The 27,383-nt window shown below is 43.0% G+C and overlaps 2 protein-coding genes across 2 annotated transcripts in view; both read right to left on the bottom strand.

Moving 5' to 3' along the window:
- The window catches only part of lrpprc (leucine-rich pentatricopeptide repeat containing), a 64,150-nt gene extending 55,358 nt beyond the window's left edge, over nt 1–8,792 (bottom strand). The window contains exons 1-11 of the mRNA XM_030070381.1: nt 8,569–8,792; nt 7,358–7,560; nt 6,967–7,089; nt 6,428–6,549; nt 6,049–6,107; nt 5,331–5,417; nt 5,077–5,203; nt 4,687–4,831; nt 3,786–3,943; nt 2,773–2,878; nt 2,154–2,261 (exon numbers count right to left, since the gene is read on the bottom strand). Coding sequence (XP_029926241.1) covers nt 2,154–2,261; nt 2,773–2,878; nt 3,786–3,943; nt 4,687–4,831; nt 5,077–5,203; nt 5,331–5,417; nt 6,049–6,107; nt 6,428–6,549; nt 6,967–7,089; nt 7,358–7,560; nt 8,569–8,747 — 1,417 coding nt within the window. The 5' untranslated portion in view covers nt 8,748–8,792. The remainder of the gene's footprint in view (nt 1–2,153; nt 2,262–2,772; nt 2,879–3,785; nt 3,944–4,686; nt 4,832–5,076; nt 5,204–5,330; nt 5,418–6,048; nt 6,108–6,427; nt 6,550–6,966; nt 7,090–7,357; nt 7,561–8,568) is intronic.
- A 344-nt stretch (nt 8,793–9,136) lies between these two features.
- On the bottom strand, nt 9,137–11,424 carry znhit2 (zinc finger, HIT-type containing 2). Its single transcript, XM_030071429.1, has 2 exons — nt 11,311–11,424; nt 9,137–11,101 (listed from the first exon to the last, which is right to left on the bottom strand). Exon 2 carries the CDS (start codon nt 11,079–11,081, stop codon nt 9,246–9,248), a length of 1,836 nt encoding a protein of 611 aa, XP_029927289.1. The 5' UTR covers nt 11,082–11,101; nt 11,311–11,424; the 3' UTR covers nt 9,137–9,245.
- Between the last annotated feature and the right edge of the window lie 15,959 nt (nt 11,425–27,383).

Here is a 27,383-nt window from a genome sequence, read left to right as displayed (position 1 = left end):
GGCCACTGGATTAAGCCATCCACCCACCCACACACACCCACACACACACACACACACACACAAAATGTGCATCAGGTTTTTTCCCAGGCACTTCCGAACAGATACAGTATCTGCTGTTAGTGTGGCACACGTTGTGTGGGCTATTACACTTGGTGTCAATAATTTAATGTAATTTTCACCTTTTCAAGTGTGTAAGAACACAAAAACATCCAGTTTATAGTTTTTCATACTGAACCACAGGCATCTAAGTAAATAACAACTGCTTCAACATCCCTCTAGTAATATTTCTACGGCTACCAAGCACCAACTTGTAAAGACACACCCATGTGACTTAGACTCTTTTTTAGCCTGAGGCCTAAATACACAAAAAACAGAAGAATCAAAATCGATGTTCAAGTCTGAGTGAACTTTCTGAAAGTCAGAGTGTCTTTTTGGTGCAGAGTTTCTCTGTCGACAGAGTGGCTGACATGGGAAGTTGGGACTTCCTCTAAACTTTACAATCTATTCCCAGAGCCCCCCAGAGAGAGGTGTGTCAGTGTGTGTGTGTGTCTGTGTGTATGTATACACAGAATGTGTATTTGTGTCATCTCTTCTCACTCTAGCTCTCTCATGCGGGGATCAGGTCTCTTTGCCCTTGACTGCCCTAACCCAAGTGAAATCTGTCCCAGCTGGACCACTCTGTGAGGCATTAATATTTGAAGGAAACACTCCTTTAAAAGCTCTTTCTGGGGCAGAGGGCTGCGGAAGTCCAGACACCCCTACCACCCCCACTTTCCCCTCTCCCTCTGCCTCTCCCTCTCTCTCTCCCTCTCTCTCATTCACTCACTCACTCACTCAACTAATATCATACTCACAAAAAAACTCTCCATTTCAGATTGGATGCACAAACGTATGGTATGTGAGGTTCTCACACACCCACAAGACTGTTCCAGATTGGTCCAGAGTGGCTTGAAGCACAGAGCATAACCTTCTCACAGCGGAGAGGAAGCTTCCATCCAATGTGTTTAATAAGACTATTTCAAAATCTGCAAGTCTCTCTCAAGTCACGGGCCTCTACCTCGTAGCTTTCTGTTGGGATGTAAGATTTTTGTGTTTAGAGGTCTACTCAATGTAACTGGAACACAACCCTTCTAACTCACTGCAGCTAATGAATATGAAGTTAATGTTACCTAATGTGACTAATCGGATCAATTTGTACTTTCAATTAAAAGGCTGAGTCCTTTTTGTTGAGAAAAGTAGAGTGGAGAAAATGGGAGAAATCCCCAATATATAGGAAACTCTTTCCTGAGTCTAAGGAGAAACAGCTGATTTCAGTAAATCTCTGGGAAAAGCAGATAATATCAAAAACCACAGGACAGGAAACTCAAGCCCACTGAGCCGCCAAACTTTTCAGTGTGGCTTCAGAGTCAATGGATAGAGATCATTATCATTATTATTAATATTATTGTTATCATGATGATGATGATTATTAGTGGCAGCTGTAGTAGCTGTAGCAGTAGTAGACATGTAATGACATGTAATCAATATTAACTATCCTGAGCTCAAGTAACCATTGTCAATGTGAGTTCAGAGAGATAAATTGATGAAAAAAACACAATATCTGTTTGGTTTTTTTCCTTAATTTTTGGGACAGAATGGCAGACTGACCTAAAGTGTTAAAAAGAACATATTACTGATTTCACTCAATTTGCGAAATACCCCCGAAAAAGTTTCAAAGTTTCAAAAAAAAGTTCAACTGTGACAGATTTAATCTTTCCCAAGTTGATTAAGCTGTAAAAGGTATATTTAAAAGAAAGATTTCATGTCTTTGTCTTGGAGAAACGATAAGGCACTGAACAAAAAAGGCAGATCTGGGGCTGATAAAATCCAGACAATTACCAACATTTGATAAGTGTCCAAAAGAAAGAAAAGAAAAAAAAATGTTGATGACAAGAATTGAAGTCAAAAATGAATGAATCAAGATTAGATAAATATTAATAAAAACAGCCGGTAGTATGAAGATAGCAGTTAATTAGATAAATGCAAAACAACAAATTAAAAACAAAGAGGACAAGCTGAGCACCTGGAAGTACACTCCATTCATACCCACTATTATTTGCAGAGCAGTGTGTGTGTGTTTGAATACATGTCAGTGTGTGACTTTTTATACATACCTGCTGTGTTTTTATCCTTCACATGCTGCGTCAGGAGGGGCCAGGAGTAGTGTGGCCTTACGGGTAAATTCTGCTCCTTTAACATCTTCATCAGCTCGAAGGACATACCTGAATAAAAAGAGCATTAATGATCAACTCTTTTCCCCATCTATTTGTATCTGAATTCTTGTCCTTGTATTTTTCCATGACTTTAAGGGTGATTTCAATGACCAATATCTGCCAGCGTTTATGAGAAAATATTATCTTTTGTCACAACAGTTGTCACTTGGGATGTCCATCAGCAGTAAAATTGTTATTTGGGTAATTAACCTTTCAAAAAACGTATCCAAATTTTCAAGCAGCCATGCACAGATCAGATATCAAATCCTTACCAAAAATCTCACAAAAAAAAAAGGTTTCAAGACATTCCCTGACTGTTTTTGACATGTATCAATATTTTAACACCAGGATTGGACACGCTTTTACAGTTCAGTGTCTTTGCCTGGTGTTCCTGTAACTGTAGTAGATCTGACGTGTTGGAAGCTACATATCGGTGATAACGTAGTGCCTTTCAGTGTGTTCACTACACTTTATATATATGTCTGTGTGCACATGAATGTGTATGAATGAAGTGGCATACCAGTCTTCCTGGCCTCCAGGGCACAGGACAGAGTGAACTGAAGCGGTGAAGCATGCAGGTTTGATTCCTGGAGTTCTCTGCAGTAGCGGCCAATCTTCTCCAGTGGCTGCGGTACACACACACACACACACACACACACACAGAAACAGTGAAAATCATACTCACTCCTTGACTGCAGCAGAGACTTGAAATTAAGGACAGCCACCAAGTTACAAGCACCAGCAGGGATTTGTGTGAGTGGAACAGTAGCTGGACTGAAGATACCAGTATCATATGAAACTAGATGACCCATTTGTAACAACAGGTGTTGGTATGTCATGCTAGGAGACTGGCAAAGAGGCTAAATAGTGCTCCAAAGTTAAGATACATTTTGGCGAGGGGTCCCTTGACCTCTCACCTCAAGACATGTGAAATGAAAACATGTTTTGTGGGCACCCACAGGTCTCCCCATTGCAGGCAGGCCAGCCTTATTCTAATCCCATGGAGTTTTAGGCACAAACCTTGCAGCTTTTTGCATGCAGTACAAATGGGTTATTTATTTTTGCCTATTCTAAAATGGTGTATTTTCCGAGTTTGGAGTAAATTAGGTTTGACTGGAAAGCTAAGACTCTTGTGCATTGAGCCCAAGTGTTTTAAAAAAATATATATATGTTTTATTTTAATGGTCAGCAATTGACTGAATTTGAACAGCACTGATGTTTATTTAAGTATTTATTTATTCTTTATTTTCTCAGTGTTCATTTCTAGAATTGGTTGACAATGTGTAATATAATCACATTATTTGTTTGAGAAAGCAGCCTTCTGAGTACCTAGGCATAATCATATTTTCATTTCAGCTCAAAAATTCACTATATTGGCTGCCATATCAGTGATCAGTGAATTTTTCCCCTATAAAAAAGGAATTGGTCTAAAAAGCCCTATATTGGTTGGGCACTAGTAAGTTCTTCTAATAGTCAGCCCTCCTGAGTCTGAATCTGAGTGGAGCACTGGCTGAAAAAGGCGTCTTCACGTACCGTGTTAATGTTGACACAGTGTCTTAGGAAGAAGTTGCCCAGGCTAGGAGAGTCGGTGCTTAAGCTGTCAGCTTGCAGTGCAGGGAAGGTCTTCAGGATGTGGAAAGCCGTGTCCTCCTGGCCCTGGGTGATGAGGCTCAGACACAGGTTCATAGCATCTACAAGAGGAAGAACAAGTTCAGAGTCTGTACAGCCGCATTCTAACTACATGTAGACCTAAGACCTTGTCATTTATTTAAATACTATAATGAAATCTGGCTCCCTTGTAGATCGGATGCCATCAACACTCCTATGGTGAATAATATAACATTAACATTACTTGGCTTTACAAAGAGATGTTTTTACAAATATATGTAAAACACTAATAGATGAATTAAGTACTGCTGTTTGCTCTCATTCTGACACAGCGTAAACTGCTACCACAAACACAATCAGTTTTTCCACTATATTAGCCTAATTGCACAGTGTAGTTTACTTTAATTGTATTTTCTTTAAAGCAAATATTTGGGTTCAGGACAGGCTTGAGCTGCCATGGTTCGTTCTCAGGTTGGGTCAGACAGAATTTTTTTGGGCTTAGGTTGCGTCAGGCCTGAATTTTAGGGCCTGATCAAAGCTCAATTAAGTAGTACATTCTTCCTCTGTTTTGCATGTTTGAAACTCATTTTCAAAGATTAATTTGAAGAGTTACAGATTAAATAAAATGTTGGAATAATACCACTTTTCCTTCCTTTTTTCTTAGACTTTGATGAATAAAGAACATATTTGATTTGTAGAAAATTTCACCACACTTAAAGAATTTGATATTAACAGAGAAACTAAGAATCTCATTTTTTTTTTTTTTTTTTGGACTGACTTTGACTCTACACTCTACAGGTGCGTGTGTGTGTGTGCATGAGTATACCTGGCACATAGCCCTTCTCATGTCTCATACGCTCGACCATCTCTGGGACGTGTTCCTGGTGTCCGGACTTGGCCAGGGCGAAGATCACCTGCATGATGTCCCTGTCCATTAGACTGCAGTCTGTACTCTCCAGTGTTTCCAGAGTCTGCCAGCCAGAGAGAGAGTGAGGGAGGGAGAGAGAGAAGAGGGACAGAGGAATGAAAGGAAGGAAGAGGCAGATAAAATAGGTAAAGTTAAATAGAGAGGAAGGGAGGAAAAGATAAGAGAGGATGGGAGGGATTAACATAAGGGCAAAATTCATTATATACAGACACTCATGAGCTGTGCATTATCATCATTCAGACCTTGATAACCACCTGAGTAGAGACACACACACACACACACACACACCTTTTTAAGACTGTCCATGTCTCCCTTCTCAGCGTAGGCACTGAGCAGTGATACGTAAGTGTCAGGTCCTGGTTCAATTCCTGCCCCACGCATCACAGACAGGATGTTCTTAGCACTTTCAATGTCCCTGTAACACAGATGAACCAGTATGTTTAAGATCAACGTGCAGGATACAGAAAATGTGTGTGAGTGTGTGTGTGACAACTGCAGTGTGAATATCACCACATATGCTGAAGAAAAGCGGTGTCACTCACCCTGCACGAGAGTGGCCTGTTACCAAGGAGTTGAACACGGCTTCAGTGATGGGCAGGTCTTTGCTCTTCATAAAACCCAAGATGGTGCTAAGGAAGAAGAAAAAGTTAAGAAGATTTCTGTTTGATGACACATTGCTCTATTAATGTCTATGTATTTGAGCTGTAAAAGTAGACATCACAATTTTTTTTATCATTTTCATATTAAGTTCATTCAAGATAACATGATGGGATTGATTTGCAAATCTTGACATCAGCTTTTTTAGACGATACAAGACATGTTGACAGCCTTCTTTTGGAGTTAAATGTGTTTGAGCTAGCGAACAAATTTGTCACCAGTGCCTGCCTTCTTCTTATTGGTCGCTGAGGTGAAAAAAATCATCACTACATCCTGACATCAGCCACACAAGACAAATATGCCACACATTTTTCAACAATGAGAGAACTTCTTTGGAGAGCAAAATTTGACACAGGGCAGGATATATGACTGCCAACCAACCATTTCATGATCAAACTGTTTGTCTATGATGTGAAACTAGATGTGTTGTAGGTTCCAGACCACAAGATATTCTATTTTACAGCCCTGTGAGTTTTAAATACATCTGTGCATCACTTGTCACACCTTCCAGAGAGACAGAAAAGGCTTTCAACTTTGCCCATGTAAAATAATGTTCCCTTCCTTTGGAGAAGTAAAAATTGTTCAGTCTGGAAGCTTGCTCACCTGGCTCCTTCGATGTCTCCATTTTGGCAATAGGCTGCAATGAGTCTCTGGTAGGTAACCTGGACACAAAAAAGACAATTTCAAACAGAACTTGAAATCAGTTTAGTGGAATTCATTGTTCTCCGATAATTAATAATCCATTTCTAAGCAAACTTCTTGAGGTAGTTATGCACCAAAGTTGCCATTCCATCCACCATTCAAGAAATGCGTACCCGCTATGTGTATGAATAAGAGAAACACTAACACAACAATTTCAAACTCATTTTTTCAAAACTCAAGTGAACTAGAACAGATTGCTTCATCGTTGGCGATGAGTGGCATCATTGTGTTTAATGAGTTCAAGTGAACACAACAGCAGGTTTTTACCCTGAGTACCTACTCGGTTAGGGAGGACTTTGGCTGCTTCCATTTTGGCCAGGAAGTCAGTGGGGGAGAACTTGAACTCATTCTGCAGATAAACCTTCAGCAAGGCGTTGTAGTGGCTAACATCATATGATGCACCTGGGGAGAGTGATGTGCAAAAAAATTAGTCCCTACACTGATTTCTCTCTAAAACCATATTATGATTAAAACATGCAGCCTTCTGGAAATTCTCATAAACCCTATTCATGCAACAGCAACATCTGAAATGAAAGATTTCTGTGTGGTAACATCAATAACAGTTACAGTAGCTTGTCCCCAAACCTAAGCAACACAACAGGATAACACATTTTGGATACATAGAGTAAAAGATGAGGAGTGTTTGATTGCTCTTTACTTCTCAGGTAATGCAACGGGATTTGACGTTGTTTTAGGTGTCTAATAACATCAATTTAGGCCACCTCAACTAGTCTGAATATTTGAAAATCATACTGAAAGGGAATCAGCTCAGCAGCAGCACACAGTGAGACAGTAGTGTGTATAATACCGGCCTCTTACCAAGCTCAAGCAGCTTGTCCCAGATGCGGTGGGCCAGCTCACTGCGCTCTGCCAGAGGAATCTCTGGCAGCAGGGAACCACAGCTACGCAGCAACAACAAAGCCTGGTTACCGCTGGGATAGCCTGCACACACACAGGAGAGGAGGGGGAGGGTGGGCAGAGAGGAAGGGACAGAATGAAAAAAGAGCCAAAGTGTCAGTCAAGTCAGGGTCTGAATTAATGGCTAAATGAATGAGAAGAAATAAAATGCAGTTCTATGTTACACCTGTCCAAGACATGAGCTGGCTATCTGCCTTCTGCTGCCTGCTATCTGCCTGGCTATCAGTTGCGGACTATCTTGAACTCCCCGTCCACTGGCCTTTGATCCTGTCTCACTGCTCCTCATGCCTACCAGTCCTGCAGATATCATGGAAGATGCGCTGCAGTAGGGTCTTGGTGATGCGGCCAGTCCTCCTCACAGAGCTGTCCAGCTTGGCCAGGGCCCAGTCAAACTGCTGCGCCTGCTTGGATCGCACCGCGAGGCTGGACTCATCCTTCTGCTCTGTGGCTACGGCGAAGCCACGCGTGCCTCCCGCTGCGTGCGGCCACACAGGTCTGCGTGGAGTGGAGCGCGGACATAAAGAGAGAGGGATAGAGAAGGACCGTGGGGAAATGCAAGGAGAGGAGGTGGGACAGACAGAGCAACAGTTCATCAATGCATGTTAAAAACAACATTGTATAAAATCGTTCTTGTTGAGTTTGCCCTGCTTAAACATCACAGAATGAGTTCAGGGGATAAGACCATATCACTCCTCTATTGCAGCTGTATCCCTGCTTCCTGATAAAGACCATAAGCCGGAACACGCTGGCCTGCCAATAAAATTATTCTTACAAGTGTTGCTGGAGGTTTGGTGTTTAGACTTTCTCCATGCACCTTGGTAGCAGGTGAAGTTGTGCCAGAAACCTCTACTCTGTTTCTACTGTATCCCTGCTCCTAACTGCTCCAGAGTGCTGGCATTTTTGTAAAGAGCCATGACCTTGACCTCCAGCGGCATGATACTAAACCATGGAGGCTTTCCAGCATTCACTGCACAGTGGTGAGAGTCGCTGCGGTACATCCTGAAACAAAATGCTAACCTTCAGGTTTGATATCAAAACCTGCGTCATACAATTATGTTAGCTTTAGCACGGTGGCTAAACTAGCTGTTCTCAAACCGTGGCTCATTTGCTAAGAGCCGGCAAATACACTAATTTTACACTGAAAAATATACATATGAACAAGACTGACTGTTAAATGTTAGGGTTATTTACAACCAATATGGGTTTCATTGAGGGAAGTGAAGTTTGACTGTTACTAAACATGAGTTACACAAGCCCAGAGCCGGTGTTGGACCTTATGTAAAACTAGGGGCCATGTTTAAAGCATATACACCGCTAGCAGCAAGATGTGTTAGTCTTTACTTGAACATTAATGAGCACACATCTCAACACACTGCATCTGACAGTGCCAACATATTGTTGCGGGTATACGCGTGGTCTCGGCTGTCATTGACCCTCAATGACATCCCTGCTTCAGGCTCACGCGTGGATCACAGCTACACTTGCTAGCACGGTGCGTGATACCTGGACGCATTTTCCAAACCAGGGGAGATCCGTCTGGAAGAAACGCCCGCTCGTCTGCCGCCGGTAGCTCCACTGTACAGCCGACCGAGCGGCGGCCCGGTTCTTTTGGTCCCTGTGATGTGAAGTAAGCCCGAAGGCGAAAACTTCAGTAAACGGGCTGATCTCAAGAGCGCAGCCATGTTTTCCTCGCAGTGTGGAAGGGCATCCGCACCACGTGACCGGTGGAAGAACACATGGACGGCAGCACTGCGCGTGTAGGGGTGTCCAGTGGGTTTAAAAGTCACATTTTACCTATATATTCAACTACTCTGCTTGATATAATAATGTTAATCCGGTGGGTTTTATACTCTAAAGTGCCTTGCAGGTTTTTTTGGTTTAGCGCATATTTAATTTGTGTTGCATCAATAGGATCCTCACTAGCTGTAAATGGTGCAATCCCATCCACTGCATTTCTGTCTCAGGAAGATGCAGGGAAAATGTGTATAACATGTGGTTACAACATGTGGTATCCAAGCAGAACGTTGTAAACATACAGTGTTCACAATAAATCAAGCATACTGCAGTGTAGGACTTTGTAGCATTGTTTTTTTATTATTATTATTTTACAGCAACAGAGCATTGCATATTTTATTACAATGTTAAAACTGTTAAAAACAGTATGTGCAAGAAAGCCTCCGTCAGCTCAGTTCCTCAATTAACACACCTTTCCTTTCTCTTTTCTTCAAGCTCTCCTCGACTGCTGTCTTCGCCTTGTCCATGATATTTCTTTCACTCTGCTTTTTACCGTGTTCATTCCACAGCTCCATAGCAAGTCTGCGAATCTGCTGAGAACTTTCCAGCGCCCATGCCTGAAAGAATTCACATTTCTTCCCTGCTAGGAAGTACTTCTGTCTCTTTCCGCCATCCTCTCCTTTGGGCAGTGCTGCTCTGGCCTTGGAGAGCACGGAGCGGAGCTGACTCAAGCCTGCCAGGCAGTATCCAGCAGCATCCCTCCTGCTTCTACCGGTCATGATGTGAGCCACAGCCTCCACCGCCCTGGCTGGGGCATGAGGATCCTCCCTGTCAAAGTAACCCCCAGCCAAGAGAGCAGCCTCTCCACTCTCTACGGCCTCTTGAACAGAGTTGAACACCCTGCTTGAGTTGAGCGCCTCAGACACAGACAGGATCGTGTCACAGAACTCAAGCATCAGTGACTCAATGTCGCCGTTGAACAGGCACATGGTGAAGGTGTAGCCAAACAGTGCATTGACCAAGCTGTAGCGTATGAGAGGAGATGGATTGCTGGACAAGGAACTCAGCTTTGGGATTTTTACAGAAATAGGAGGCACGCTGGAAACAGCTGAACTTGTTGCTGTGACTTTATTTGTGTCCTTTCTATTTCCTTTGTTAACATTTCTCACCTTTCCTGCTGATTTACTTTCATTCTGAACAATTTCTGGTGATTTCTTGACTTTATTTTCAATTCCGTGTTTATCAGTAAGTCTTTTAACACAGCAGGACACTGCAGGCTCATGTGCTTCTCCTGCCACTGTGCTGCCTCCCTCCTGTTCGCTCAACTCTTCCCCCAGTACCTCCACCAGCTTCCCCCCTCCCTCCTCATGTGCCTCCCACCATGGTTTCCACAGGGGAACCAAACCACCAACAGCCCCACCCTTGATCAAATCCACAAATTTCTCTTTCTCTTGGCTGTTTAGGAGCTCCCATATCTCCTCTTCTGAGAGCGTATCGATATCCAGTCCTGAGAGTCTATGAGCTAAGTCAAGCTCCTGCTCTGAGCCCTCAACTCCCTCACTCAGCTCTCCATCTTCATCATTATCATCATCTGCAGCCAGCAGCTCTTCATCTGCACCCTGCCTTCCTCCAATCTCTTTGAGTTTTCTCAGTATAGCCTCAATCTCTGTTGCGCTCCCTTCCCCAGACTGTTGAAGCACGGCTAACCTGGACAGGAGCTCCAAAACCTGCACTCTCTCTTTTGCCTCTCCTTCCACTTCCTCATCATCACTTGACACAATACCCGCTTCTCTTAACACGTTTTCCATTCCTCCCTCTGTCCTGTCTCCCTTTTTTCGAAGTCCCAGGAGAATGTCCTGCATTTTCCTTCTGCCCTCAATCTCTGTTTGCCCCATGTCCTTCAGCTCCTGTAAAACAGCCTCCTTGTAAAACTCCTCGGAGCATGCAGAGTGGTCTGGGCTCCGGTAGCACCCCAAGCCGCAGTAAGGTAAGTTACATCGAGGACAGGTGTAGCAGGAAGGGTTGGATTTACACAAGCCGCAGACCGGGCTTAGCCTGGTGTTATGTCCATCATGGGTACCCTCCTTGTTTCGTGCCTTGGCCGGTGTGAGCAGATCCTCTTGTTTGGCTGCTCCTCTGGAGGGGAGCACCACCCCCTCTCTGGTCACGGTGCAGGGCTCTGAGTCGGACCAGTCACTACAGTGGGACTCCTCTTTTGGCCCAATGTCTGTCAGAAGACTCCTCACAGACGGAGGAAGTCTCCGCCTGCTTAGTGGGTCCATTAAGTCCACATAAAGACCACCTCGAGAAAACAGATTACAGTCAGATCTGCTGTAGAGCCTATGGTATAACTTAATAAGCGAAGTTAGCTAACTTTACGCTCAAATACGAAACTGAAACACGCAAACAAGCTTTACATTCGCTTTTAGGGTCGCCAAAAAAGCTTCAATATCGACACGACAAGCTTTCCCAGAGAGTAATATTATACTAATAGCAACATTTCCTACTTACCTCCAAGCAGATACGGTTAGCTCACAACATTAGCAACGTCTTCAGTTGGTTTGTGCGCCGTTGTCGCAATGTGATGACGCCGCGGTGTCGTAACACTGGGGGCGTCGCCTTTCCATGTGGGTAAAAAAAAGAAAAAAAGAAAGAAACTATTTATGACAGATGAGCAGACAGGCATTTTGGAGGAAATGAGGGTGAAGAGTGCCTGTTAATCAAGGGCGTTTAGCGCTTCTACATGGTATATAAATTTCAGTGAGTAATGAGTCCAGATAGCAGAATGAGGCCAGTCAGGAGCAGGGAGGAGGGGAACAGGGGAGGTCAGATTAAGTGTCAGCATAATCCTGGACATAACAAAAGGCCAGGGTCAGGGGAGATATGTGAGGTCAGCTGTCAGGCCACATGTCAGACACTGCGGTGCAGGAAGAGGAGCAGAAAAACTAAATAAGTGTTTTAGAAAAATGACACGGAAGTTCAGCAGATAATTGGCCTTTTGTGCCATATTTATATGTAGAGAGCAAATAAATAAATAAATAAATAAATAAATCCTTTAGTTCAGCACAGGTATATTATGAGACAAAATACCTACAATAGCATGTTTGTGCATATGCTTCTGGTGGGAAGAACAAATATTTTATTATTTTGGGCTTTCCAACAATAGTGAATTTATTCATGACCAATTCATATGAGCCACCTTTGTAAAAGTGACAGTTTTTTAACAAGACGTTTGAAAAATCTTTGAAATCAATGAAAAAATACACTGTTTCAGAAACAATGTGACATACTTCTTATAATTCAATCTGGTGCTGTGATCGCTCCATAGCAAAAAGACTCCAGTAGAGTTCAATATGAACTTGAAAAATAAATGAGAGATGAACATATTTTTCCTGAGAGTGGGTTGTATTGAACTTTATACTATGACAGTCTAAATCAAAGATCAGGATTACTTTCTTTACTTGAAATGTAAGGCTTTGCGAGGTCTCAAATCATGATACATTTGTCAAACTACATCGACCACCATTAATTCAAACTAATTAACAGCTATACATACTCAACACATTGACCTATTTGGTCTGTCATGCTTCATAATGTAGTATGCTGATGAATGGATGAATAATCAAGGATGTTTGAGAATTCATGCCTGTTGCAACTGTGATTGAATAAGCCTATTCTTTGGAGAGATGCCACCCAGCATTGAATTATTGTCTCAAGATTTGACTATCAATGTGACTATGTGAGCCATCATCAGTATGTGTGTGTGTGTGTGTGTGTGTGTGTGTGTGTGTGTGTGTGTTTCAACCTGTCGTCCTGCTCCTCCATCTAGCTTTCTGTCCAGTTGTGTATCCTCCTGACTGCGCTGTGGTCTACATCTCCCGTGGGGCTGTTTGCTAGGAGGTGATTGTCTCCTGCAGGGGGTCAAACATGGCAAAGGTCACGCATGTGGGGAGTTGTCAGACGCCTGTCCACCCCTCACTGGGCCAGTGGGGTTCTGTGGGTACCGGGGTCCATGTGTGCCGTGCTGTCTTAGGTCTGCCCCTGGCTGCCATGCCAGCAGTTTCTTCTTCCTTGGCATTTCCTGTGACATGTTGGTGCCCCCTCCCAACAATGCATCCATTCACCTACTTATGGATTGGACTGTACACTCATTTATACAATAATAACCACCTGGGATACATCCACAGCCATAACTCACGATAAGGAATTCTACAGGGTAGGGCTGGGTCATATACTGATTTTATACTGGCATCAAACTATGGCGTGAAACTATATTGTCTTGGATTTTGGGTGCCATAATGTTATGATAAAGCATAAATATCTGTGTTTGGTTTTAAAGGCTGCATTACAGTAAAACATGCATTTTTCTGAACCTATTAGACTGTTCTAGCTGTCCTATTTGCCTCAACCTGCATAGTCATTATATCGGCATTACTTTAAGTTATGAAAGCACCAGCAGTCATCAAATATCACAATATCGATTTGATTTTGCGGAGTAGATTTTGTTCAGCTATGAAAAGATATATGTACAGTATACACTGTTGGTATATAATCACCAGTTTCCATGAGGATGTTTACTTGTATAAGTCAGTACATTCTATGCATCATGTGCTGTCATTGTTGATCAAAGAAATTTAAATCTCATCCTGAAAAACAAGTGACCCCCCTCTCCACACAGTCATGCATGCACGCACACAGGCAAACATGCATGCACATACACAACACACCACATATAGACAGTTGCTCATCTGACACACATATAGACACACACACACACACACCCTGCTGTCTGCCACCAGCTGATAGGTGATGGGGACCAGGCTTTGCCTTTTGGGCATGTCCAGCTAGGGCATGACTAGGTCTGTCCACTGTGCAGCAGGGTGTGTGCGTATGTGTGTGTGTGTACACGTGTGTGTGCAGAGTGGTAGGATGATGATGTACTCTGTTCTGTCATCCATCAGCTCAAAAGGATATAGCATCATGTAGAGCAGCACATAGGAATTTGTGTGTGTGTGTGTGTGTGTGTGTGTGTGTTTGGGGGGGGGTGCCCTGTCTGTGCTGATTTAAACTCTTTATGTCAAAGCATGTAACAGTTAGTTTATAATTGGTGAGGACAAAATTGGAGTTGGGGTGTCATTTTTAAAAATTATAATATGTGTGATTCAGAAACTGATGACAGTATGGCCTAAACTATAAATTCACTTAATTCTATTTCATAAACAAATGGTTTTCATATAATGTAATATCTGAAAGATTTTCCTGAGACAGAAAACTTCACATTAATAACATTATTTAAACTGTGAAAAACATAGAGTCACACCAGCACATCTGACCAAAATAGTAAATTGAATGTCTATTACAGCAGCTGAAAAACCCTTTGAAATACCCTGCAAGTTAAATTTAACATGTATTCATGCCCAGCTTGTAGTAATTTCTGCAAACAATCCTTAAATCACTGATGGTGAAAATCATTATGCAATGGTCTTTCTTAATAATACAATTGACTGATAATTGATTACAGAATTATTTACACCTGAATTTGGGGGGGCATAGAAGTTGAGGGTGAGAAGAGAAAGGTTTTCAGGTGATGACTTCATTTTAGAAATCTGAGGCTTTCTTGTAGTCACAAAATGTGAGATGAGAGGAGAAAACCTCATTTCTGATCATACAGTAAAGACAGAGTGGTGGTGTTTTGATTGGCTGGTTAGAGAAGGGGAAACAGAGGTGAAGAAGGACAAGAGGCATTTGTTCACCACACCGTCTCTGTGGACGTCTGCATGTGTGTAACAAGTGAAACATTACCCTAAGTGCTACTGAGTATGTGTGTGTATGTGCGTGTTAGTTGGGTGGAGGAAGATACATCAAACCAGCAACTGAAACTGAGCATAGCAACAACAATCTCTCTCTCTCTCTCTCTCTCTCTCTCTCTCTCTCTCTCTCTCTCTCTCTCTCTCTCACCTTCTCATCCTGCCCTTTCTCCTCCCTCCATGTCACATTTTTCATGAATGGAATGTGAACTCAGCCCCTCTCATGAATGCACCCATGTAAGCCTTCAATAATTCATGGTCAGGATCTATTATTTACCTATTATTTTCACTTCCTTACAAAAGGAGTTCACCCTTCCTCCGCCCCTCCCCTTCTCCCTTCTCTCCTTCTCCCTGTCCCCCCCTCCTCTAATTGACAACCTTTGCCAGGTCACTCACTCCGTATAAACAAATCCCCCTTTTCCTGTGAAGCTCTGCCTCGACCGGAGGTCTCTCTCTAAGTGTGTGTGTGTGTGTGTGTGTGTGTGTGTGTGTGCGCATGCATGTCAGGCGCAGTGCGGCGTGTGATGTGCTAAAACACAGGTAGATGGAGCAGTAGCCTCTTAGTGACCTAAAGGAGCTATTGACAGCAGTGGCAGAAGACACACGCAAGCAGAAAAAACACACAACATTCATCTTTCTCTTTCTCTCTCTCTCTCTTTCTCTCTCTCTCATGGTCTTCTTTTGCTCTCTCTCTCTCCACCCTGATATGAAGTATAGGGCCTCATATGTATTACAGTAGAGCGTTGCTTTGCCTGCATCATTGATTTCATGTATCGCTATCACGTAGCTCTTACTCGCTCACTCGATATCTTACTTATCTCTGTTCCCGTCTTTGTGTCTCTCTTTTCTTTCTCCCTGTCTCCCCATCTTACACTTGTCTAACAGATCAACCCATTCATCCTTAAGGGGATAGTTTGGAACTCCTGTGTACATCTTGACTGAAAAAATGGAGGCAAATCACAGCTCAGAAACTCGGGCAGCATCAGTGTCTCCCTGTTTCCAACTGGTCATTATGAATTCAAGGCGGTATTCATGTGCTCCTATTACAGTAAATATGATGTTGAGCGGTGAGCACTTGAAGGCACTATTACTTGTGCCCCATGTTTACCTATCATTTCAGCTGTTAGTTTTGCTAGAAGTTCCATGAGGGAAAAATTTGCATAATAATACAATGCCGTTATTTAGTGAATAAAATACTTCCAAGATACAGAGACTAACTAATGGCAACAAGCATACATGATTATTGATGCATTTTGTTGTGGATGATTTAAACATTTTAGCAAGTCTCATTGTGTCTCAATCTGAACTATGCCTTTGCTGAGAAGATCAATAGCCTCTACCAACATCTACACTGCATTTTACATTGTGTGCCACTGGGCTGAATGCCATGGGACATCTTCTGGATTCTTTCATGGCAGAAAACAGGACGATGGCGTTTTTATTCCCAGTGCAAACAAAGCTAAAGCTTCTATGGGTTCTCTCAATGACAAATGGTGGAACAACTGAAAGGCTGTTGGAAAGATAATTTCCAACCTGTTTATCTTCCTAAATAATGTAAGAGACTCAATATCAGTAGCAGGAGAAAGAGGTTACCAATCAGCTTGACCGTGGTTTCAATTGTTTACGCAATCATTTTTGTTTTCTTTCCTTGTTGTTGTCTTGATTGCAACCCAGATATCTCCTTCTCTCTCTGGAAAATGTGTCTGCCTTACTGAGACTTCCATATCTTTTCTTTCCCTCCTCCCTTTCTTTTTCTCCATCGCACCATTCCCGCAGGAGCAGATCTGAGACGGAGTGTGCAGCCTGTATCGGTGTATCACCCTGCCTCCTTCTCTCCAACCTGCGGCCCCGCCTCCCTCCTTCCCCACGAGAGGGAGCAGCAGGTTGAGGAAAAGGGGTGAAAAAGAGGAAGAAGTGAGGGAGAGAAAGAGAGAAGTGTGTCCATGTCCCAAAGGATTGGTCTCTGTCTGTCTGAATCAGGAAGTGAGAATATGATGACAAGAGAGTCAGAGCTGAGACTTCCCGTCAGCTTGTGTGTGTATGTGTGTGTGTGTGTGTGTGTCTGTGTGTGTGTGTTCGTATGGACCTTGTTGAGCTTAAGTGTCACATATGTGAAGATCACAGCTCCACGCTAGTGGCAACCAAGGATGACGCTCTAAAACACTGAAATGCCAGGGACAACTGTGCTGTGATACGTAGTGTGTGTGTGTGTCTGTCTGTGTGTGAATGTGTGTGCATGTGTGTGTGATGTCTCAGGGGACATTAGATGGAGAATATTATTATCTTCAGAGTCTGAAAGTGCAAATGTTAACAAGAATGTTGAGAGACTGTCTCGTCCAGACCCTGATGCGGCGCTCACACTCAGTCATGTACAGAATTCACAGCATACACACCTTACAGCATTACACATGCTCTCACTCTGTGGATGAATAATTAGGTAGATGCAGGCCTGTCTCTCTGTCTTGCCTCACATGAAGCTACATGAATGTAGGCCATTGCAGCTCACTGTCGACCTCACTTCACTCTCAACACAGTCGAAACAACACGCTAGGCGTTGTCTCCTCTCGTTTATCATCCCCTATCTTTCTCTCTCTGTCTCCAACTCTCTCTTTCACAAGGTGTGAGTCACTCAGAATTCTCCAGCAGAACAACAAAACAACCTCCTATGATCAGGCATATACACACACACAAACACACTCACAAACACACCACACACACACAGTGACGGTGATATGGTTATAGTCACATCATTATATCCATATTAGCAGGGAAAAGCCTTCACGCTCCAACACCTACATGCCTTCACTGCATGCTGTCTCCAGTGCCCGATGGCCCCCGATGCCCGCCCTGTCTCACTCATGCACACACACACACACGCACACACACACACACACACACACACACACACACACACACACATACTACAATATGTTTATCAAAAAGTGTATCCTCTATGCTTTATTCTCAAGCGAGATGTTTAGCAGATATTTTTTTAAAACCTGTTGAAGGAATAATCTGTAACATTTTCAAACAAAAACAATGATTGTTATGTTACTTTTTTCACCAGCTGATATAAGAAATCAGGGACTGAGCTTGTACCCAGTTGATGAAAATTTTAACATTTGTTGTTACACACATCTTTTGTAAGATACCATGCTTGAAAGCACCAGAAATTGAACCAAATGAGAACTGAGGCTTCCGTTTGCAAAGGTTACATTTTACACTGACATATCAGTTTGGAATCATGTAGTATGTGGCAGTCATCTTTAGACTGTAAACTGTATTTATAATATGGTCTGGGGGGCCTAGTCTAGTTCAAGTTAATCACTGTTCCATAGCTATTGTGATTATTTTCTTGCAGTTAACATTGGAATAACATTAGCACCAACAGTGAGCTCACCAAGGCCTGTTTCTGTGGTTATTTGCTGTTTTTAATCTATTTTGGCCACCATGTCTACACCACAAGTTGAAAAATGTTAGCCTAATCAGCTGGTAGTGTCTACATTGCTAAGCTGTATGACCTGTTCAAAAATAGTGTGGATTGAAGATTTTATTCGATTTTATTAAGTTCAAGTTCAAGCTCCGGTTTATTTAGAGCCCAGCATCACATGCCCACATATTTACGATTTCCACATTTCCAGAGCATATGGCTCAATATAAATGATCATGTGCATTACATGTTTTTAAGGCATATTTTACACTTCAACTCATAATATTGTGATATATTTGGGTCCATTTTTACTGAACATTATCTTATCAACTAACACATGAGGAGTAAGCCTAATTCGAAAATAAACATCAACACACATACACACACCCAACGCATATACCTGTACATAGTTCACCTGAGGCGGGGTAAGGTAACACAATAGAGGAACTCTGTCAAATACTGAGAATGGACAGAGGTGCACTTGGCATTTTGGGCATACACATACTCACACACTCCCATTGTGTTAGTGTCAGCTGGAAAAGGTTGTGTGTTAGTGTGTTTGACAGCGCGAGGACCCGGCTGCGATGTTGACACTAGTGGTACAGGACACATCACCTCTGCTTTGAGAGAGGGCCTGGGGTGAGCCTGCCCTCAAACACAGCAGGTGTGTGTGTGTGTGTGTGTGTGTGAGAGAGAGAGAGAGAAAGAGAAAAAGAGAGAGAGAGGGAGAAAGCGAGTGAGCACAATATGTGCGTGTTTGCTCTATGGATCACATGTTCACAGGTTCTCCATGTGCTAAAAGGAGATTTACAGATTTTTTTTTTTTTTTTTTTTACAAAATTCCACTGAAAGATGAGCATACTTTCCTAGAGTTTAGCTTTCTTTCGATTGAAATGTTGTGGAAACTCCCTTTTTAGAGTTTTCAACATCAAACCCAACACCTGAGAGCTGTCTTTTGGCACATTTCGCTGCTCAGATCTCCTCCTCCACTCCTTTTGTGCATTTCCATCATGTGCCTGAGACAAAGAGCTCAATTTTCATATTTTCATCCCTCCTCACAGTGCTGATTTTCATCTTCTGTGAGCCCATTGTTGACTTCACCGTTTCGCATCTGCCCAGCGACCCTTTAATCAAATCGGATCAAGTTTATATTCCACAAATTGTCACCGCGCCAACGCAGGAGGACAGCGTGAGTGGAGGAGGACAGTGAGACACAAACAAACAAGCATATAGATGAATAACCCGATGTGGATGTCAACAACATGCCTGTCATCATCAGAGGAGACGCAGAGCCTCTCAACCGTGACATGCAATTGCCACGCAGAGAGAGAGAGAGAGAGAGAGAGAGAGAGAGAGAGGAGAAGGTCAACAAAATGATCCAGAACAAACTGATGGGAAGAAGGATGCATACATCTGAAATCTGCCTCGACCCTGAACACACACACACATCCCCTTGTCTCTTTATTCCTTGTACCCAAAACATTTTTTCTTTTTTGTGTGTGTGTGTGCATTTTTGTGTGTATTAGTGTGTGCGTGTCTCGCGTTTCATTTGTGACGGTGTGGAATGTCACCCATGTCTTGTTGCATTATGAGGCAGTGAGCGCAATGCCGCTTGCCATCGCGCTCCGATGAAGAGGATTCAGCGATGGATACTGCACCGCGCCCCTCCCCACCCAACTGGACCCCCATCCAAATCGTTGCTAGTTATCAGAGGGTCTGGGTGAGAGGGGGGGTTGTCTTGTGAAAACATGGCCCGGGGCGACGTGAGAGAAGGAGACAGTGGAGGCTTTTGAAGACCTGAAGAAGGCAGAGAGGAAGCAGCTTTGTTTTGAAGCATGACGTGCATTGTTCTCTATGGCAGCTCATTGCCTGTGTGCTGTTGCTCATTGCTGACGTGCTGTGTTGCTGCAGCCCAATGATTCAGCAGTTCAAGCTCCAGGCTGCAGTCGCTGCTACCTGGGCTGCTTCTTCTTGACTTTGCATCTGTGCTCATCTATGACCTCTTTCTCTTTTTCTCATCTTTCATTAATGAGCGCCTGCATGCAAAAACCAAACCTATAAAACAAGAACTGTATCTCCACGTTGTAACTTCCCTCCACCTGTCCATCCATCCATCCATCCATCCAGAAGCCCCATGGTGTCTTGTCCATCCCTGTATCTGTCTCCTGTCTAGCCTCAAGTCAGTCTCTCTATCCCGATCTCCCTTGATCCATCCATCTCTCCCTCTGTCTGTGAGCCTGTTGGCTGTAGGTGGATGTAGAAGGTCTGTCACAGCGTGGCAGCCTGTCAGTGTGTGTGTATGCATATGTGTGTGTATGTGTATGGAGAGGGAGGGAGGGTGTGAAGGAAGCTGTCACGCTGTCTCAGGATCATATGCTGGCTGTCAGACATGTTGTAAAGTACATAAGTGACATCCAGCCCCCCAAAACTCACACACACACACACACACACACACACACACACACACACACACACACACACACACACACTGTGCTATGCTGCTATGACTACTATAACCGCTGTAACCAAGTTTATTTGCAAAACGTACTCAATCACACAATTTGGCTTCACTCTCTGATTGAAAACAACTGAATTCCAGTGTTTTTGACAGACACTTTCAAGCAAACATCAAACAGAAAAGCTGCTCAAAGTGGCTTTTTTATGACCTCCCATGTGAGGAGATGGTCAGCTGAAACCTATAGACGTGATGATGGATCAAGTGTATTCAGTGATTTTTCATTAGGCACAGCAGGATGACTTAGAGTGACCACCTCTCAAACAGACGACCCTATGTCATGTCCTATTACAGCAAGCATCCGGTTTCACATAATCAACATTAAACCAGTGAGGTAGATGGTGTGTGTCTCAGATTTCAGGTTCCCAGTGGTTTTTGAGTGTCTTTGAGAGAGTCCTCAGCAAAATGGGGAATGGTTTCATTTCACTGTAACTTTATTTACCAGAAATTGTTTTGAATCAAAGAAAAAAAAATGTTTGAGTGATTATTCTAGCATTATAATTCAACCCCACTACTTTAACTCTAATTGTCAGTGTTGATATTTAATAAGTGTACTGCATTTCTCAACTCAAACCAAAATATCGTTTTGTATTAGGTACATATACAGTATATGTTCTTGGGTGAATCTGGGTCTATATCATGCACATCATGCACATATGTGTTTTTTTTTTTTTTATCTTTTAAATGCCAATGTGGGTGTTTAGCGCTGTGTGTGCTGTATGCATGTGTGTGTGTGGCAGCAGGTGTGTGTTTGTGGAAGTCCGGTGAGACAGAGGAGGTGGGCAGGTCTCCATCGGCCGAAGCACAGCTGTCGTTTCAGGTTAGTGCGGGTGAGAGGTGGCTGAGGAGGAAGAAGAGGAGGAGAGGATGAATAAGTGAAGAGGCTGCAGACTGGACTCATGTTAAATGTAGAGAGGCTAACGGGCCAGACTGCCGCTGAGCTGTGTGTGTGTGTGTGTGTGTGTGTGTGTGTGTGTGTGTGTGCACTACGGAAGACCTGCTCCCTGTCCCACTGAGCTCCCAATTAGCACACACCAAGAGAGCAGGGCACACACACACACACACACACACACACAAACCCATACACACACACACACACACACACACACACACACACACACACACACAGAGGACCCTAGAGAGAGGCCTCAAACCTGCCTGTCAGCTGCTGTTAGATCACACTGCACTGGGCTGACACCAAAATACACATAGACAGACTGACACACACACACACAGACACACACACACGCACACACACATACACTAAAATGCAAACATACACTGAGATTAAGATTGTTATAATTTAGACTGATATAACTGAATGAAATATGCATTGAGAGTAAAATTGAACAAAACTCTGAAAATCAGCTGTCTCTCAAGCCATCTCAAGTGTAATTTAAATGTAGAATAAACTGCAGAGAAGTTAGTCTGTAAAATATCTTGTTTCAGTTCAAATGTTCTAGGGGAGTGGAGAATGAATCAAGTTTAAAACACACACACACACACACACACACACACACACACACACACACACTTTGGCTAGTGAGACACCATCCATTGCGCTGCCTGTTTTGTCTTAGTGCATATTTTAATGACATCATCAATAATGGACACAAGGCCTTTGGTTGCAGGGCAGTCCAGGATCAGAGCACACACACACACACACACACACACACACACATACAGATACAAACACACACACACACACATATATGTGGGTCAGACTGCTTAAAGCTGGATCTTTATTAATTAATCTCTGGTTTGTTAGTGAGCCCGTCAGTGTGCTGTTTGCTGGTGAGCCTCCTCTCTGGCTGCACACTTCTCACAGTGTTGCACACTTTGTACCACTTAACTTTAAAATAGTTTTGGAACCAAAAGCCTGGCTTCCTTGATGAGGCCAAACAGTGTGGGCCAGAGTGACACTCATTTGACCAGTCACTCACACATCACTGTTACTATTGATGCACAATTAAGGACCCTAAATAATAAATGTAGGAGCTTGAGTAGGAGGGAGTGCAACCTGTATGTATGCAGGTGATCTTATATTTAAAGGATGGATTGCTCAAAATAGGACACAGAAGACTCTAGTTACTTCCCACGGGCAAATTTTTTTAGCTTCTCTAGACTAAGACAGGCCAGCAGTGAATTTGTCTTTTTCACGTTGTAAATGTTTTGTTGTTTTGTAAAAGTGCCTACTATCCCATGATGGAAATATAGCATGTTCATAAGAATCTTATTACAGGTTAATATAATAAGCTTTACAGACGTGCCAAAAACATATTGTGGTAAGAAGACTGTCAGTGTCTAATGTCATCATAGGGAATGTAGAGAAAAAGAGACAGCAAGCTGCTCCACATTTATAATTACGCAGGCATCTCACTGTCAAGTTGTGTAGCACTATAATTAAGATTATGATTTAAAAAAAAAAAAGAATTTAGATAACACTTCAGAATAATGCCATCAATAATGTTATCCTCTGAATTAGACTTTTCTGGAGACGTCTCCACTAAGAGTATAGTTTCTCTATTTAATTTTAGCATCAGAGAAGGATCCACAAAGATAAAGGGGATCTATCCATACAGCAACCCAAAATGGGTTGTATGGATGGATCCCCATGTGTTTGATCACTGCTGATTGATTGAGAGAAATTCTCCTTTTGCTTTGGTCCCAGTAGCCAGGCTCTGCTACAGAGAGGCACCCCCTGAATATGATTTAATGTCTTGCTCAAAGTTCCTTCAGAAGACCGGATGCTGGCCGACACAGGACTTGAACTCAGGTCATCTGTGAAATGCAAAAAACAACAAAAAGGAAACTTCTCCTTTGTGATCTCTGTTGCCCATCTGTCTTTGCCACCTCATTGCTCTTGCTTGTCTGCTGCATGCATCTTTTTCCTTCTCTTCCATCCCTCCCTCCCTCCCTCCCTCTATTCCTCCATCTCTAGAGCATCTCCGGAAGACGAACAAATCTATCCTGCTATGGTCCCAGGAGTGAGATCGATGTGGTGCTGTAGGCGGGGGCTGAGCAGAGGTGGCAGAGAGGGAAAGAGCCAGTATGGGTGATGAAGATGAGGAGCAGGTGGACTTATAGAAGCAGAGGTGGTGGCCTTCTGTCTGCCTGCTCAGGGAAAAGACTGGCCTTGCTTTGTTAAACGATTTCTTCCAGCTGAACTCTTCTTCCAATATCAGTCAAAGAGAGATCGCCAAGAGATCAGCGAGAGCAAGAATTGCATGGCTGTTCAGAGTTTGCCAGGTCACCTTGGCATGCAGCTCACACAGTAAATCAATCCACTTATTGCCATTTCAATGACCATTCGGGCTGTTTTTGTCACTAAGTGCTGCGCAGTACCCGTGTCACAGTCAGACCCCCACAGACAATTTTTTTCTGCATTCATTTCATGAATGTAAGGACAGAATTGAGGGTTTGGTTAGAAGCCACTTCAATGCAACAGGTGAAAATGTATGAATTGTTTGGGAGGGACAAAACAGTGAAGCCTGCAAAAGGCAGTCATAGAAAATAGGGATAGGTGTGTATGCCACATGCAAGATAAGCAATGTACTTCAAACTTAGCACTATTTCTCGTCTGAGGACAGAAATCTTTCTTACTCTGTTTGTAGTTGTGTTTGATCACCACTGAAATCATGGGCCACATCGCTTACAGAAGCTTCCAAACGAGCTAAACAAATATTATTAATGCTGTACTCCGACAAGAAATATAATCTGAGGGGGAAACAATAGTGTGTGGACATGGTTCCATGGATCCTCCCTGAAATTTGTAACACCCACCTGATCATGATATTGAACTCAATTAGAAGTTGGAGTTTTGGACCCATACAGTCTGACACACTGAGGGATTCAGAGTGTGGCTTAGCTATAATACTCCTTTAGGGTTTATTGGAGGCTGTTGAGGGGATCAAACTAGTTGACTTCTGGTGTCAGGATGCTCTTGTCTATCCACCTGCCTTTTGTCCCTGTCTCTTCTCCTTTCTGTGCCCCTTCCTCTCTCTCTTTCTGTTTTGTCTTGCAGCCGTACTACTCTTACCCACTAGATGGAGGTGTGATACTACTGATAATCTACAACAGCCATTCATCTCTGGCCCTGAACTGTCAATTCCTCCCACAGCTTACAGTTTACGTACTCGCTAACAAGAGGGCAAGCCTTCCTAAAGCGGGGCATTTCAACTCTACTATAATTCTCCTTCACAATACTGTAAAGTGTTGACTTTGATCATGCCTTTTGTCACTGAATCTTGAAGAGAATATTTACCTAAACCAGTTCAGAGCAGCAGCACCTTTGCATGTACCCTGCACAGATCTAGCTGTCACAAATTTACTGCTTGCTATCTGACTACCCTCCCAAAAGCCGCATGTTAAATTTTGACTAAATTGCCTACTATTTTAAGTCAAGCATACTCTATAACAATGGTCGTCAACCTTTTTGGTGTCAAGGACGCCAGCATTGATACGCATCAGGTAATGGACCTGTATTTGATAATATGTGGTTTCAGGCATCCCCATCTAATAAGATTTATTTATTCCATAATTATTTATTTTGTAGATTGGCAGATTAACAGTGAAGGGTGTGAAACCCATGAACAGAATAGTCATTCTTACACACATTCTCCCATTGGGCTAACTTCTAGTCAATGAAATAATAATGAAATTAAAATATTCTCCAATTTTCTGGAGAACCCCATCAAGATCCCCAGGTTGAGAACTGCTGCTCTATAAAATACTCTGAGACAGGATCCTGACAACTTACAATCCTTCAGTGTCTAACCTAATTCAGTGTATAAACTCATCAGAATCCAGTTGTGACTTGGTAAAATAGAGATTGAGGTAGGCTTTACACTGGGGGCAGATTGGGTGTGAATTATCTGATTTTCATCCATTTATATATTTCATTTTGTCGTGCCATTATCAAATGTGCGTTGCATTAACATAACAATAAAGGGCACAACACGCAAAGCTCTAGGGTAGAATAATGGCTAAAGTTTAGTACTGTTGACCAACATTTAAGATCTCTATCCTCCTCTTTTGTCAGAGTGGGGCTGGTCCTACAGTGTCACATGCTGATGACTGGCAACATATGGCATCAGCACAAGCCCTCCTGACACTAATACACAGGCCATGAATGCACATGTTCCTCTGACACTCTGGAGAGGAGTGGCTGTACCCCAACATATGTCTATCACTGGACCCTACAGGCATGTGATCAGAGCTATGTGTTTGTGTGTGTGTGTGTGTGTGTGTGTGTGGGGGGGGGGGGGGGGGGGGGGGGGGGCTGTTCATAGTGTGATGAATGCATGCAGATGGTGTGTCCATGAGAGCTGGTATATTATAATATACTATGCATATGAATGACATACGTCCACTGTGTTTGTATGTGTTGTTTACTCTATGTATGTGTGTGTGTGTGTGTGTGTGTGTGTGTGTGAGTGTGTGTGTGATCGTGCATGAGTCATATTTTTGCTTACACAGAAGTGCACGTCTGTGTGTGAGTGTGTGTGTGTGTGTGTATGTGTGTGTGTGTGTGTGGAACACGCACAAGCTTGTGTGTAGTAGTAATCCTCATTGGGCAGCTGTGCTCATTCGTATTCAGCTCCAAGGCACTTCTAGGCCGTCTCACTGATTAGGGATCACAGAGAGAGAGAGAGAGCGAGAGAGAGGGAGAGAGAGAGAGAGAGAGAGAGAGAGAGAGAGAGAGAGAGAGAGAGAGAGAGAGAGAGAGAGAGATGGTTGGAAGCAAGAAAGAGACAGACAAAGGGAGAGAGTTAGAGACAAAGCAAGAGAGAGGTCCTCTCCCATTTAGTAAACAGCTGTTTAATGACTCTTAATCCCATTAAGCAGGGGGAGCAGCTTGTCCCCCTCACATAACGTACATTTATATGTGTAAGTGTGTGCACACAGTCTATGTGCTCCCATGCACGCACGCACAAACACATACACACACACATACACATCTCTTCTCGTTTTCTGTACACGCACGCGTGCACACACACACACACACACACACACACACACACATACACAAACACACACAAACACACAGTTGCACAGTATACATTATGACCAGGAAATGAAATTGATTTGCCCTCATAAACATCTCAATAAAGCCCTTAATGTAACATAGCAGGCTGTTAAGGAGGCTTGGAGAGCAGCCTTATGGAAATGACATGTAAATCAAATGAGCGCTGTATGTTTTCAGATGTGATTTGACAACAATTATTGTTTTGACCCAGCTCCTCAATTGACAAAAGCAACCTGCTCCCTCTGAGGAGCAGGAAATCAGCTTTTCAAGTGCTCTTGTGTTTGAAGAATGGAAGGCAAGGCAAGGCGTGATTGCTGCACACTGCAGAGAGGCTCAGACATGGGGTGATTTCATACAAGCAGAGAACAAGCGGTGAAGGCCAGGGCTAGTTGTTTCTTTCTCCTTCACATAGCCATATCCTCCAGCCTGACAGGGTCAACGAAAAAGAGGTGAGGGCCAGCGTTTGCTAGTGCAGATGTTTGCAAAAGATTAACTGCAGACTGCGTGATAAACTGCATTTTTATTTGACTAAATGAATTAATGATGTAATTATGACCTTAAGATTTTCAAAATGAATTCTTACCATGGTAATGAAACATGCAACCAAAGAAAAAAACTACACAAAACAGCACTGATGTAACAAAACCACGCTAGTATGCAATTAATATCCCTCATCAAATTGTGGCTCAAAACAGGAAGCTTGAATTTGCAGTTCAGTTTAATCAAAATGCTAAGGGGGAAAAAAGTGAAAAATATATCAAAAGCACTTTACAACAAAGTCATGAGCACATAAATACAGAACAA

This window comes from Myripristis murdjan, chromosome 15 (assembly GCF_902150065.1).
Source record: "Myripristis murdjan chromosome 15, fMyrMur1.1, whole genome shotgun sequence".
Classification (NCBI taxonomy): domain Eukaryota; kingdom Metazoa; phylum Chordata; class Actinopteri; order Holocentriformes; family Holocentridae; genus Myripristis; species Myripristis murdjan.
Note: the sequence above shows the minus strand (reverse complement) of the source record. Positions and strands in the feature narration are given on the sequence as shown.

Excerpts from the sequence above, each read along its gene's own strand:
- znhit2 (XM_030071429.1), bottom strand. The coding sequence starts at position 11,081 with ATGGACCCACTAAGCAGGCGGAGACTTCCTCCGTCTGTGAGGAGTCTT.